The sequence below is a fragment of the Pongo pygmaeus genome, chromosome 23 (assembly GCF_028885625.2).
Source record: "Pongo pygmaeus isolate AG05252 chromosome 23, NHGRI_mPonPyg2-v2.0_pri, whole genome shotgun sequence".
NCBI lineage: Eukaryota > Metazoa > Chordata > Mammalia > Primates > Hominidae > Pongo > Pongo pygmaeus.
This window is the reverse complement of record NC_085931.1, coordinates 50,880,178-50,895,474: the sequence shown is the minus strand read 5'-3', so window position 1 is coordinate 50,895,474 and position 15,297 is coordinate 50,880,178. Positions and strand designations below refer to the sequence as shown.

Below are 15,297 nucleotides of genomic sequence, written 5' to 3'. Positions count from 1 at the left end.
GCTCTGAGGAGGTGTGGTGTGTTCTGGGAATGAAATGCCTCCAGGTGGCTGGAATGTAGACTGTGAATATCTTGAAATGTAGGGGGAGCCCTTAAAGGATTTTGAGCAGGGAAGTAACAGTGAGAATTAGAGTTCAGAAAGAGCTCTGGCTGGGTGCGATGGCTCATGCCTGTAATCCCAGCACTCTGGGAGGCCCAAGCGGACGATCACTTGAGCCCAGGAGTTTGAGACCAGCCTGGGCAACAAAGCGAGACCTTGTCTCTACAAAAATAAAAATAAAACTTAGCAAGGCCTGATGGAAGTACACCTGTAGTCCCAGCTACTCAGGAGGCTGAAGCGGGAGGAGGGTGTGAGCCCAGGAGTGGCTGTACTACAGCCTGGACAACAGAGAGAGACTCTTCTCTAATTAAGAAAGAGAGACTCTGTCTCTAATTAAGAGAGAGCGAGAGAGCGACAGAGCTCTGTATCAGAGATCAGAATGTGAAGATAGATTGCAAGGCTAAAGTCGGCAGAAAAACTGTAGGAAGATGAGCACAGGCCTCCAGGCAAGAGATGATAGGGCCTAGGCTAAGAAGAGGTGAGGATATATTTTAGAGAAATTCAGGAAGCAAACAGGCAGGACTTCTTGACCAATCTTGGAAGCTAAGGGAGAAGAGGACTCCGGGATGCCGCTGGATTTCTGGCTTGGGAGACTGAGTAGGTGGTGATGGCTTTACAGAAATAGAAGATACATGAGAGGAGGCAGGGCTGAGAAAGGGCTCATGGGCTTCAGATTGCATGCGGGTGATTGTGAGTTGAATTCTTCAACTAAGAAGAAAAGCTCAGGGAGCAGCTGGATATGTCAGTCTGGACCCAGGAGAGAGGCTGAGGTTGGGGCTTGGGGTTTCAGAGTCATCAGAAAGTGGGTGGAGTTGAAGTCACGGGGCCCTTGGGCTTCTTTCTCCCAGAAAAGAAGATGGGAAGATAATGGAAAGAACTAAGTGCTTGAGCGGAGATGATGACCTATTTCTAACATCACTCCAAGGTAGAAGGAAGGGGACAGTGTTGTGAGTTGGGAACGAGACCTGGTTTCTAGCTTGGCTCCATCACTAGATATGTGATATTGGCCAAGTCAATCAGCCATTTGAAAAATGGAGATAATAATAGCCACCTAGCACCTCACAGAGCTGATGTGAGGATCAAATGAGCCCTGGTACCTGAAAGTCCTTCAGAAAGTGTAGACTTTTTTCAAAAAAATACAATTCCATCAAATGTGGTATTCTTATGAGGGAGGCCTCCAGCTCTGAATAGGACATGGAAGGGTTTATACGTTCTTTAAAGCATTATGTGTGTATGTTTTGAATTTAGTCATTTATTCTGAAGAAATAAAAGTGTGTCCCATATTTGAGTTTGAGATTGCTGAGAACAGAAAACTTTATAGTTTCTAACATCAAATGTGACTGCTGGTGTCACTAAGGACATGTGGGTACGTGTGTGCTGAGGGGGCAAGGGAGGAAGCAGAAAATCTAGGTCAAAAGAACTAGGAAACCCAGCAGCAGTGCCTCGTAGCCACGTAAAAACACAAGAGCACTGCACTCCATCCATCACTCCTGAATTCATGGCATTGGAATTCCTTTCTCCCGTCACATGGGAATGCAGTGTTTGGCCAGGGTAGCAAGTGTTACACAGAAAGGGGTAAAAAAGGCCATTTGGAAACTACCTTGTCACCTTAAGAACCACACGTTGAGGCCGGGTGCCATGGCTCATGCCTGTAATCCCGGCACTTTGGGAGGCTGAGGCGGGTGGATCACCTGAGGTCAGGAGTTTGAGACCAGCCTGGCCAACATGGCAAAACCTGATCTCTACCAAAAAGAAAAAAATTAGCCAGGCATGGTGGTGCATGCCTGTAATCTCAGCTACTTGGGAGGCTGAGCTACGAGAATTGCTTGAACCCAGGAGGTGGAGGTTGCAGTGAGCTGAGCTGAGATTGCGCCATTGCACCCCAGCCTGGGCAACAGAGCGAGACTCTGTCTTAAAAAAAAAAAAAAAAAAAGAACCACACTTTGTACTTCGTTTTCTGACCTGAAAGCAGCTCTGTAATTTTAGTTATCATGCCTCAGACCTCCTCTAGAAACTGAAAGATTATCCCACAATGCCAGCCATTTCTCTCCGCCACCTGGTGCTTGGTCTGCCTAACATTGTGTTTCTAGAGAGGTGAATTTGCAGGCTTTTTACTATGTATAGAAGGCGAGGTTTTTTAAAAAAAAAAAATTCTCATTTTCTGCAAAGAAAAGTATTTGAGGGGAGGGGAGATGGTTTCCTCCTGCTGTTGTGGGCCCAGGGCCCCGCACTTCCTGTTCTTCTCATCTCTCCATCTGTTCGGTTCCCCCTATCTCATGTACCCATCGTGTAAACCTGAGCAAGGCGTTCAGCCTGAACACTTGAAGTTTTACTCTTAACTTGACTGTTTCTTAATTCTTATAATGTTCCCTAAGAGATGATTTTCTGGGTTACATGGCCTGAGAATAAGTTAGACGTGGGAAGAGAAGGGCCAAGTTACGGCTGGAAGAATTTTTAAATTGGATGAAATTGTAGCTTTTAGAAACATAGCAGAAATCTGAAGTATTGAAGAAATGAATTATGTAGAATTAACTCTTAATGCTTTTAGGCTGCTATTTTAGCAGGAAGAAATGAGGTCGCATTAGATGCATTACAGGAGACAGAAATGGACTGGGTCAAGAGAGATTTTTCAAAGCTACTGGCAAATTTAATGGCAAATTCAAATGTGAGGCTGGTGCTGTGTGTAGCTGCAGGTATGGTGGTTTGTGGCATGAATAGGAAAAAAATCTGATTCCTGAGTTTTCAAATATTTCCGTCGTAGGAGAAGCAGGATCAAGTCATTTGGCGGTGTTTTCCTGTCCACCATCTTGATCTACATGTCGCGTAGATCATCATCTAGTGAGCACCTGCTGATTGCACTTAGGTGCATGAAATATGGAGATAAATAAGCTGAGGCCTCTGCCCCAGGAAACTCATGGTCTGTTGAGGGTGGGTGGCTGCTCAGACTTTTTTGTACCTTCCTAATGAAAACCTCTGTTTAGTCTTTAGCACAAAAGGCCAAACAAGTCAGAGAATCCCAGAAGCGAACTGCTGGGGTAGTCAGGAGCTGGCTTTGAAAGTTATTTGTGAGGATCCTGGGTGTGTTACCCATTGAGGAAGGTGGGGGGCAGACATTGCAATCACATGTGGGGAGCCCCAGGCATGGGAACCAATCACCATTCTGTAGACATTCTGTGGGGCTCAGTCAACAAGCCCTCCCCATTTTGCTCTTTACCTGCAATGGACAGAATTTGAAAAGAGGGAGGGGGTTGGCTTTCCGATGGAATTCTAAATGCACAGGAAGAAATGCAATTTAGCGATTCAAGAAATATGTACTGGGCATCTATTTTGGGCCATGACTTGTGTTAGATGCTGTGAAGACACAAAGACGAACCTGGCATTGTGTGCACAAGTGCATGATGACATTGCTCTCAGGGAATAGAGAGGAATTGAAAGTTCATTCATTCATCAAGTATCAGGGAGTTCTAGGCACAGCTATTCTAGACATTGAGGCAGACACAGCCCCTGCCCTTGCACAGCTTTGGCTAGTGGAGTAGACAACACATAAATGAGCAATTAGGATCCCATGGGGCAAAGGCAGCAATGAGAGGTAGAAATAGAGGGTGCATGAGACCACAGGGTCATGGCCTGCCTACAAATAGCTGCCATGTGAGGCAAAGTCATAAGTGCCTGGAAATGAGTGAAGTTTATGTGAAATGTTGGGGAGGAGCTGAAGAGGGAGTGATTTGTTTCCCTGGGATGGTAGGGAGTGGAGAGGACAAGCGAGGTTTCCATGGTAGAGGAGGTCAAATATGTGTGTGTGGGAGAGGGGCACTCAGAGTATATAGGGGAGAGGCTGAGAAAGGGCAGTGTATACATTGCAGTGCAACCTGGGGGCATTACATCCACAAAGATGTCTCTGTGTGTGTGTGTGCACACATGTGTACATGTGCATAATGCCATTGGACAGTGGTTTGGGGCCAGATGTTTTCAATCTCAATCAATTGGTAATTGGAAACCCCTGAGTGCTTTTGAGCAAGGAAATGATATGATCTGATTTGTCTGGAAAGATCCCTCTGGGCCTAGTATGTAGAGTGATTGAAGGAGGAAAAAGACAAGAGGTAATGAGGTCAGTCAAGGAGCTGTGGCAACGAGCTGAGCAGTCAGAAGCAGCGGGGATGGATGATCCCGATAATGCGGGCCACCATTTACTGGGCGTCTACGTTGGGCCAGGGTCATCACCTCGAATCCTCTCCACAACCCGGCAAGATGGATACTACCTCCACTTGCTGAGGAAGACACTAAAGCTCAAAGGGGGCAGATGACTGGGCCCCAGGCTCCACGGTTAGTAAGCTGGGATTCAAACTCAGATCCATCTGACTCAAAGTCTATGCTCCTTTTTACTGCCTCACACTCCTTTCTGGTGAAGAAGAGACTTGCTTGAGAGATATGAGGAAAAAAATACATTCAGAGCAGAGTTTAGTGCTTAGGAGTCAGACAGAGTTCTGTCCAGGTCCTGGATTGGTCACATGCTAGCTGGGTGACTGTGGACATGTGATTTAATCCCTAGCCTCAGTTTCTTATCTGTGAAATGGAGGGGAAATGAATGCCTACCTCATAGGTTTGCTGAGATGATGAAATCATGCCTGCAAACCACTTAGCTAGATCCTGGCCCTGAACAGGAGCTCAGGAGATGTTGGTTACTGGTCACCAGGATTTGGTAAAGGAGGCACTGATGATAACTGGGGCTTCTAGCTTGTGACTGACCTAGGATAATACTTAGAACATGGAAAGAAGAGTGGTTTGGGTGGAAATGGGGGTGAGATGGGCGTGGGGGTTTGAGTGATTCTGGGCATCCTGAGTTAGGGGCTGGAGTTCATGTGGGGACATCCAGCAGACAATTGGAAGTCTGAGTCTGGAGTTCAAGAACAAGGCCAGAGCTAGAACACGAGCCATAGACTTGAGGGTCTTTGGCACAGAGGTGATAGTTGCAGCCGAAGAAGTGGACAAGGTGGCTCAGAGTGAGAAGAAAAATCAGAAAGCCAAAGGCAGCACCTTCAGGGAAGTGTATATTTCAGGATCAAGAGAGGAAAAAGAATGCTTGGAAATGAGACCTGTAGGAGTGCTCAGGAAGGGAGGAGAAGAACCCGGAGAGGGTGGTGCTGCCAAAGCCAGGGAGAAAGGGGCTTCCAGGAGAGGGCCAGTTAGCAGTGTCAATCCCACAGACATTTCCATAGGGTCATTATACTACACGTTAAGGAAATTACTGGTGAACTTCAAGAGAATGTTGGGGGGAGGGTAAAAGGCAGATTCCAGAGAGTTGTGGAATGAGTGGGAAGTGAGGAAGTGAAGCACGCCCAGTGTAGAGAATTCTTCCCAGTATTAGCAACAAAGTGGAGGAAAGAAATCAGGAGCTGGATTGGGAATCAGAGTTGAGCAAAGTTTTTTTTTTTTTTTTCTTTCCTTTTTCCTTTTCTGAGGAATAGAGAAAACATAAGATACCAGGTTGTCTTTGCAATGGAAGACGAGGGTGGAAGTTGGTACAAGGATGGTCTCCAGTGGATGACAGTAACATGATCACAGTGCCCCACAGAGAAGGCAGGAACTTCTCACTGCATGGCAAGTCCCTCCAGGAGCTTCGTAAGACCCCAAAGCAGTGACAGACAGGTTTTCCTGGGTCAGGAGGCCCAACTCATATTTTAAATTGGTGAAGGCCTACGCTTTGCCACTGTGTTACTAGATCTTGAAAGTTGAGAGCAGTTAGAAGGCTACCTAACGGGCATGTTCATATTCCAAAAGAAGCCAGTCTGTGGTGTTTCGTGCTCCTCAGACACTTTCCATGTCACCCTCTCACATGCTGACAAGGTTCTTTGTATAACAAACATAATTCTCGGCGGTGAGACACTAATGGCCTCAGTGTTGTTGGGCATCCGAGAAGGCTCGTCAGGACTGCTGAGGACCAGGGATCAGGCTATCTGAGGGTGCTCTGAGGTCAGGTAGAGGGGGTCTGGGTCCACATACTCCCAAATGCCCTTTTGAAGGGCTTATGCTCTTTCGCAAACAAACAAACAAACAAAACAAAAACCCAAGGGCTAAGATGCAGAGTCTGAAAGTATGGTGCGTGAATGTGGGAGAAGTCCAAGGCCACTTCAGCTCAGCAAGTGGCCACTACAACTCAACTGCAGGCTGAGGACAAGCTTTAAAAAGCCCCTGAGTGACCAGGTGTGCATGGCCTTTGTTGAGCCATGTCCTCTGTGGCTGCCTTTCCCAAGCTGAGTCACCCACAACCTCTCCTCCTGAGTTCCAGCTCTGCTGAGCCTGGTGCTGCTCTCTCAATTCAGCACCGGCTTGCACATGTCTGAGCTTTAGCTAAAAGCCCAAGTCACCTTCAGTGCATTCCTGACGTTCACATTGCACACACTCCTACAACCCCCATCTTTCAAGGTGGAATCACTTGTTCCCTCACCTGTGTTCCCTGAGAACTTAGCCAAGAACATCTGTAACAGCCCTTTGGGTGGATGTGTTCCCCTCTCCAGACTACAAACCTCCCAGGACAAGGACAGTGGCTTATACCGACTGTATTTCCATCACCTGGCCTGGTTGGTGTCTGGTATAAGGGTGCACAAAGGGAATCAAGGTGAACTTCTCTTTTTAAAAGGAACCACATGCAGTTCTTAAGAGACAAAGGCAGGGACTGTCAGGTTACTGAGTAACTGAAACTCCCTACTGCTCCCCTGGGGCCCCACGTCACCTACCTTCAAAACATCTCCAGTGTGAAAGCTCAGTTCATCCTCACCTGAAGCAGCGAAATCAAACTTGGCAACAGCTTCCATGCTGTAACGTGAAGCTGGAAGAGAAATAATATGGTCATTGTGCCTCTCTGCCAGGGGGAGGGCAGCAGAGCCGATGGTGCTTCCTGGTAATCAGCAGTTCCTAGGAGAGTGGGCAGATGGATGTCTCCAGGCCGGAGAGCAAGGCTCAGGCACACAACAAGGGCTTGTGTTTGCAGGAAGAGCTGCCGGAATCTATAGGATCTGGGTCCTGGGATCATTCTCAGAATCCCCAGATGCCAGGAGCAGGAAACGAAGGCCAGCCACAGCCTTTCCCTTCTCCTTTCATCATCCTGGCCTGACACCACTTTTGGGGGCATCTCTGTTTGCAGCTGATAAGGAGGGAAGGCTTGCTATCATCTGCAACTTGAGGCCCGAGGGGCTGGAAAGACTATTCTGTAAACACTGTCCCAAGGCTGTCCCTTGGCAGCTATATTTAACCAGGCAGTGTTAATTAGACAGATGCCATTTCCTCTTTTACATCTGAATCATTTAAGAGAATTAGACAGCACTGGCCAGTGGGGAACTCAGCTTCCTTCTGCATGGTTTGGGAGTAGAAAGCATTTTTTTGGTCTTCGAGTTGGGCGGCTCAATTGGTCAGATTACTTACTTTATGATATAAACAAAGTACATTTTGGAAATTTTGATTTTAACATTTTTGAATTGAGTTAAAATAGTGGCCCCCTTCTTGTAATGCATGAGACCCATGTAAAGATAAATGAGTCGGCCTATGTAATACATTTAGTATGAACTAGAGTTGTGCTTTAGGAGGCAGCGGGGATGTAATGGCAAGACAGCTGGCTCCAGTCCCAGTTTTGTTGGTAGATAGCTGTAGACTCTTGGGCAAGTAATTAAACCCTTGGAGTCTCCATTTCCTCATCTATAAAATGGTGATCATAATATTCAATTAATAAAGTTGTAAGGTTAAATCAAATTATAGATGCAGGCCGGGCACTGTGGCTCATGCCTGTAATCCCAGCACTTTGGGAGGTCGAGGTGGGCAAGATCACCTAAGGTCAGGAGTTCAAGACCATCCTGGCCAACATGGCAAAACCCTGTCTCTACTAAAAATACAAAAATTAGCTGGGTGCCGTGGCACGTGCCTGTAATCCCAGCTACTTGGGAGGCTGAGGCAGGATAATCGCTTGAACCTGGGAGGCAGAGGTTGCAGTGAGCCAAGATCATGCCACTGTACTCCAGCCTGGGTGACAGAGCAAGACTCTGTCTCAAAAAAAAAAAAAAAAAAAAAAAATTATAGATGCAAAGTATTACACCAGATAAAGCTAAATAGTATTTACGTTTTAAAATAATTTTATGGAATGAATTTTTCGCCAGCAAAGGTAGCCTGACCAAAATCAGCACAAGTTTTCTTCCCTCACTCCATCTCCTATGAACTTTTCTCATTGAAATTTGAGACCTAATCTCCATGACTATCAAATCCTGTGATTCTCGGCTAAGACAGCTTACTGTCAGGACAATCTTGAAAGCTGTTATTTTCTTGTTGATCAAAATTTCCCTAAGTTTCAAACCCTTTAGGGTAGAAAATAAATACTCTCCAACCTAATAGACTTTCAGCGACCAGTCAACTGGGACCACAGTTGTCTTCTCAGTGGGAATTCCTACCCAAGTTAACAAGATTTGGGTAAATAAGGAAGGTAGCTGCCAGTGAGAGGGTGAAACACCAGATCAGAGGATTAAAGCCGACTGCAACGGGGTGATAGCAAGGGGCTCATTTCTCTGATTCTCCACAATTGCTCAATCTTTCAAAGGTAATTTATAGAGATGACTCTTACCATTCCCATTCAAAGGTAGATGTTAAGCAAAAAATAGACCAGGAGCCAAAGTAAAATGTCATAGTTAACTCTGAGTCAAAACGTACTTCCAAACAATACCATCAAAAATATACTTTTTGTACACTTTCTTCAAGATCCATCTATCGAAGGCAAATTAAAATTGTTGTGACCTAGGATGACCCACTCAACAGGAAGGAGTATTCTGCCCTCCTAAGTTAATGCTAAATGCCTTTGCTGAGTTGATTCACCCCATCATTTTAACACACAAGGCTTCTTCTAATTAAGGCCTTGCCTCTAGTTTGCAGAGAGACATGACTTCTGTGGGTCATCCTCATGGTATCAACAGTAGACAGTGGTCGCCTCGTGGGATCAAGTGTCAGGTGAATGGTCCTGAAGACCAAGGTCCCATTTCTATGCAAATTCACCTTAATAAGCAGGATGGAGACAAGGGAAGGGCAAATGCTAAACATATTAGAAAGTTACATAAATTAGAAACGAAAAAATATCCAAGGCAAGCTCTAGATATGACCTTGATTTGGGGAAGATCTTTCCAACATTACATGTAACTCAGCTCAGGCTTGGGCACTGGGTCCAGGCTGGCTGTAAATCACTTCAGTGAGAAGTGAGAAGGCCGAGGCAGAAGTAAAATTGCTTCTGAATAGCAGCACTTTACTCTGCCTTCCCCCAGGAGGTAGGCAGTATGGCAAAGCCAAAGACACAGCCATGTCACAGAGCTCCCCAGCTTGTAATATTAATCCTGGCTCAAAAAACCCAATTAAACAGGCCCACTCTTTATAAAATCGCTTTGAAAAAATTTATTTGCTCCCATTTCCATTTGTGAGATGAAATCTGCCCAGCTGCTGTTTGTTCAGGGTGGGGTGGGGTATGTTCTCTTTTTGTTTAAACCACAGGGCTTCAAAAACTCTTCCCTTGAAGCACCCCTAGTAGTAGAGAATAGTAAATATGTCACCCTCAGGGGTCGGTTTTCTGTTTGGTCACAAAAATGCATGGAAATGTATATCCCGTTCCTCTATATCCATTAGCATTAATTTTGAAAAGTTTAAAAATTACCACCAGGGAAAAAGAAATCTGATTATCCATTTGTTTTATGATCTGTACCTGCCACCACTACATACTGCATTGGAGAAACAACAACAAAAAATATGATGGAGATACAAACTGGGTAGCAACAATTTAGACAGAGTTGTGGGGGGCGGAGTGCAACAGCCTGAATTCAAGAATGCAATGAAGCCTTCTTGCTGCTGTTTTCAATTTCAGCGCTTCTGACTTCTGAAAAGAGAGACCCCTCGGCCAGGCACAGTGGCTCACGCCTGTAATCCCAGGAGGCGGGCGGATCATGAGGTCAAGAGATGGAGACCATCCTGGCCAACATAGTGAAAACCCCATCTCTACTAAAAATACAGAAATTAGCTGGGCATGGTGGTGTGCGCCTGTAGTCCCAACTACTCAGGAGGCTGAGGCAGGAGAATCACTTGAACCCGGGAGGTGGAGGTTGCAGTGAGCCGAGATTGCACCACTGCACTCCAGTCTAGAGATAGAGTGAGACTCCATCTTAAAAAAAAAAAAAAAAAAAAAAGAAAGAAAAGAGAGACCCCTCTTTAGAGAACCTCACAGATGGATTAAATGTGCTTTCCCTGCCAGTGATGGGCTTTAGAAATGGCTGAAATGCTACCTGTCCATACAGTGTGAGAAGCTGCAGCCTCCAGGGGCAGCCAAATCACCTCCAGCAGCAGCCCCCAACCCCCACCCCGCCAACCCGATTGATGATGATGCCATTTGTAGGGCCTCAGTGCCAGCTCTGCTTCTCACCAGCCCTCTGCACCTCTCTCGCTTACGCCTTTAAGAGCTGTCACGCAATAGCCATTAGCAACATGCAGTGTGGATCTGCTTCACCAGAGGGTAATGCCACACAGGACTGCCCTGAACATGATTTTTTCTGCCCTTACCTTTCCATGTGAGCTTCTTTTACCACCAAAAAAACCTTAAAAAATATTCAGGCTATATACCAGGAATCCTTGTCTACTTCTAAAATATAGCCACCGCAGAGGATGAAAACAAAAGCCATGCTACAGCTCTTTAAAATAACCTCCATTTGAAACCCAGATTATAAGTGGATTTGTTCAGAAACACGTATTTACCATCAAAATGGCACCCGGCAAGAAACTTCTTGATCAAATTCAGCTCCTCCTAAGTTGGCTATGAATAGCTAAGGTTTCCATTTTATGTATCTCTTACAAAGAGCAATTGCATAACACCACAAAGCTATGTGAAGATTCAGGCTCAGGACCCAGTGAGAGAAGGAGACAGGTCCTAAATTGCTATCACTTCGTATTTTGCTGGGGAGAGCTCTAATTTGAATACTTGCCCCAGTTTATGTTGTAATTCAGATAAGATAATGTCTTGAAATTTTTTAAAAAGAGAGGGAAACATTGCTTTTTACAAGTATTGCTTGTCACATATTTATCAGGACATCAGCAACAAAATTAATTAATTAATTAGTTCATTAATTCAGAGACGAAGTTTTCCTCTGTTGACCAGGCTGATGTGCAGTGGTGTGATCATAGCTCACTGCCGCTTTGAACTCTTTAGCTCACAGGATTCTGCCACTTCAGCCTCCCGAGTAGCTGGGACCACAGATGTGTGTCATCACATCCAGCTAATTTTTTTTTTCTTTTTTTTGGTAGAGATCGGGGTCTCACTATGTTGCCCAGGCTGGTCTCGAACTCCTGGGCTCAAGTGATCCGCCTGCCTCAGCTTCCTGGAGTTCTGGGATTACAGGCATGAGCCACCGTGGTCCAGCCAACAAATAATTTTTATTAGCATATCTTGTATATGAAATGAAGTAAGAGAATAGTGAGACTAGTTTACACTTTAGGACTTTGGCTGCAGCTACTGAGAGGGGCTTAGTGAAAATGTAAAATTATACCAGCTACTCAACATCACATAATACAGAGACAGAATCCACAGCCTTGTTGTTCGACAGGTAAAGCCCCTCTCGGAGACAACAGAGAAGAGTGCTTCCTCCCCCAGTCGAATTGACAAGGTCAGCTCAATCACTTTTCAGAAGTAGGAAACCTTATACTGCCAGGAAAAAATGATTATAGTTAAGCCTCACTGTATACAATAGGTATATTCTTGAAAAGTTATAATGAATAGAGTATTTGTAAATGGAATCATATTAGCATGTATTATGGAGGCTCACTCTATAAAGGAACCCTGTGGTGAATCGCTTTATAAAATGAAAGGAAAATTTGTTATGCAAATAACTACCTTTTAATTTATCTGTTTTAAAGTCAGGGTTTTCATGCTTTGAGTCTTAAAACAGAGCACACCTGCCTATCCCCTCCAGCTCTGCACACTGTGGGCCAAATAAACATTTGTTTCCCCTCCTCTGAACTCCTCAAGCACTTAACAAAACAAACAGACAAAAAAAAAAAAAAAAAAACACCTCTCCTGTTGATATAGAACATTTCACCTTGGAGTATAGATGTGGAATTGTCAAACCTTTTCTGTACAGAGCCAGAGAGTAAATATTTTTGGCTTTGTGGGCCATCTAGTCTCTGTCACAATGACTCGCCATGTTTTTGTAGCCAGGAAGGTGGCCTTAGATGATGGTAAATGAATGGGCATAGCAGGGTTCCCATAAAACTTTATTTGTGGACCCTGAGATTTGAATTTTGTAGCATTTTTACATGACAGGAAGTATTATTATTCTTTTGATATTTTTTTCAACCATGTAAAAATGTAAATTAGCTCAAGGTCAAAAACACATGATGGGCTGAATTTGGCCCACTGGCTGTAGTTTGTCAAACCCTGATATATACATTGATATCTATATCCTATCTCCCCCTAATAGTTTATAAACTTCTTAAGGGGAAGGGTTGTAGTTTAGTGAACAGAATATAGGCCTAGTAGTAAACGAACTTGGATTTGAATCCAAAATGTGCCACTTCCTGAGTGTCCTGTTTCCACATCCGTGGGATGGGAGTCACCAGAGTTACTCCGTGGGGTTGTTGTGTATTAATGCGTAGACTCTGACACACAGTAGGTGTCCAACGAATGGCAGTTGTTATTTTTTCTTAGATTCTCTACAATGCCTAGCCCAGGCTTAGCAGGCAGCTAGGAAATGTTTGTTGGATGAATGAAGACATGCAAATGACCTGCCCTCAGCATTACTCTGGTTGATTTCCTCAGGGAAGGAGCAGGAGACAGAAGGAGCCATTTAAAAGGATCAATTAACTTCCCACTCAGAGGTGCCCTGACTTCTCAGCAAACTCAGCCAGAGATAGTGCAACACACCTACACTAAGAGGTCTGATTTATTTAAAATCCAATAGAGGGCAACGGTGCACCCCAAACCATCAATTCTGTCTCGTAACTTTTCTTTGCATCTTGAGTCCCGGTAACCTTTAACTAGACAGGTTCGGTGATTGTCTTCATTGTCTCTCATGAGTTTTAAGGCACATAAACTTTAACATTTCAAAGACTCAAACCTTTAAAATACAGAATTGCTTAGATGCCAAAGAATTCGTGGTCATCTTCTCCTACACACTGTCTGATGCTTAAATTCCTTCTGAGCAGCCTGGAGAGGTGGTTCCCATTCCTCCCGACTGGACTTCCCTCACTCCTGCTTGGATTCTGGGTTAATGATCCTGTATTGAAACCCCTACTGTGTGTTTTTCTTTGCTCTGCATCTTACATCTGTGTTTGGGGCCTTTCTGCCTCAGTTTATTACCTCTTATTGGGCATTGGACACAGGAACAGAAAACTGAGAAAGGTTACAGATGGCCCTTCTTGAAAATTTGTAAGCATAGAACGGACAACTACCTTAGCCACTGCTTAAATATTCTTCTAGAGACCCAAACCAATCTATTCTGAAAATAAAGTGGGAAAGTGGGAAAAAAAAAAAAAAAAAAAAAAAAGGCTGGGCCTCACCAAGAGACCAAGGAGTAGCCTTTCCCCATTTTGGGCTCTCAGATGACAATATTTTTGCTTTATTCTAAACCAGCAGACACCCTGCTTAGAGAATACCTCTTAATCAGCTGGTCATGTTGGAAATGTTATCCTTCTTACTGAATGTCTACCAAGGCTTACATATTCCTTTACTGTGCCTGCTCTTGAATCACTTCTAACTCATCTTCCGGAGCCTTTAAAATAGACTCTCACATTCTTTTTTGGTAGGGTCTTGCTTCTGGTTTTCTCTGGAGATGAGGCTCTGTGGCTAGGTGCAGAGGGTGGCGTGGGAGTTGGAATCATGGCAGCTACAACCAACTCATGCAGGGCCTCCTGGGCCCCCCACCAGTGCTTCACCACAGAAAGTGTGCAGGTAGCTATGAACTTGGGGGTGGCCATCAGGGTCCTCTGCTTTACTTATTTACTTTGAGATGGAGTCGCCCTGTCACCCAGGCTGGAGGGCAGTGGTGCAATCTCAGCTCACTGCAACCTCCACCTCCCAGGCTCAAGCAATTCTCATGCCTCAGCTTCCCGAGTAGCTGAGATTACAGGTACAGCCCACCACGGTCCGCTAATTTTTATATTTTTAGTAGAGATGGGGTTTTGCCATGCTGGCCAGGCTGGTCTTGAACTCCTGACCTCAGATGATCACCTGCCTCGGCCTCCCAAAGGATCCTCTGCTTTAGAAGATTTACAGCCAACAGTTCCTCTGCTTAATTGGACCTTCTTTTTTTTTTTTTTTTTTTTTTTTTGAGACCGAGTCTCACTCTGTCCCCCAGGCTGGAGTGCAGTGGCGCGATCTCCACTCACTGCAAGCTCCAGCTCCCGGGTTCAAGCTATTCTCCTGCCTCAGCCTCCCGAGTAGCTGGGACTACAGGCGCTGGCCACCACGCCTGGCTAATTTTTTGTATTTTTAGTAGAGACGGGGTTTCACTGTGTTGGCCAGGATGGTCTTGATCTCCTGACCTCGTGATCTGCCCACTTCGGCCTCCCAAAGTGCTGGGATTACAGGCACAAGCCACCACGCCAGGCCAGGACCATTTCTTCTCAGGTTCGAGATCCCAGGAAAACAAATAATCTTCTCAAGAGGACCTGTCCTGTTTGCACAGGTGGTCCCTCCAAGAGATATAAACATTTCTGGCTTTACTGCATCCAAAGATAGCAAAGACACATAAAATATACCCCCAGCAAAACCATTTCTGGCTAGTTGGCTGGGATTTTAGTGTCCTCTAAAAGCCTCCATTTTAGGTGATTTTACACATACAGGGCATTTTTGTTTTTCTCTTGTCCCCAGGTGACTCATTATTTTCCCCTCCCAGCCCCAGGAAGCATAAATCCCCTGGTATGAGCGGCATGGGTGAACACATGGAACTAGAGGGGCCTCTGCAGCTTGTCCGAGAATTATAATTCATCAGCGGCTGAGCTGCTGATGCGAGTCTTGGAGACCATGAGGATGGCGTTTGAACAGCAGCCCCAGGGCACTCCCCACTGCCATCCATTCCTGTCCTGTGCGCAGGTGTGTTCCCCGAATAACGATTCATCCTCTGGCTGCTTCACTTTTGCTGAAAGCCGCCAACAGAGCTGTCTCTGATGACAGGTGACTAATGGGCAGCTAGTTCTTGA

General features: G+C 45.3%; 1 protein-coding gene across 2 annotated transcripts in view; it reads right to left on the bottom strand.

The window, feature by feature from the left end:
* Positions 1-15,297, bottom strand: part of GRAP2 (GRB2 related adaptor protein 2) — a 72,608-nt gene that overhangs the window by 19,057 nt on the left and 38,254 nt on the right. For both annotated transcript variants that reach the window (XM_054470097.2, XM_054470096.2), the window contains exon 2: positions 6,834-6,925. In XM_054470097.2, coding sequence (XP_054326072.1) covers positions 6,834-6,911 — 78 coding nt within the window. In that variant the 5' untranslated portion in view covers positions 6,912-6,925. The remainder of the gene's footprint in view (positions 1-6,833; positions 6,926-15,297) is intronic.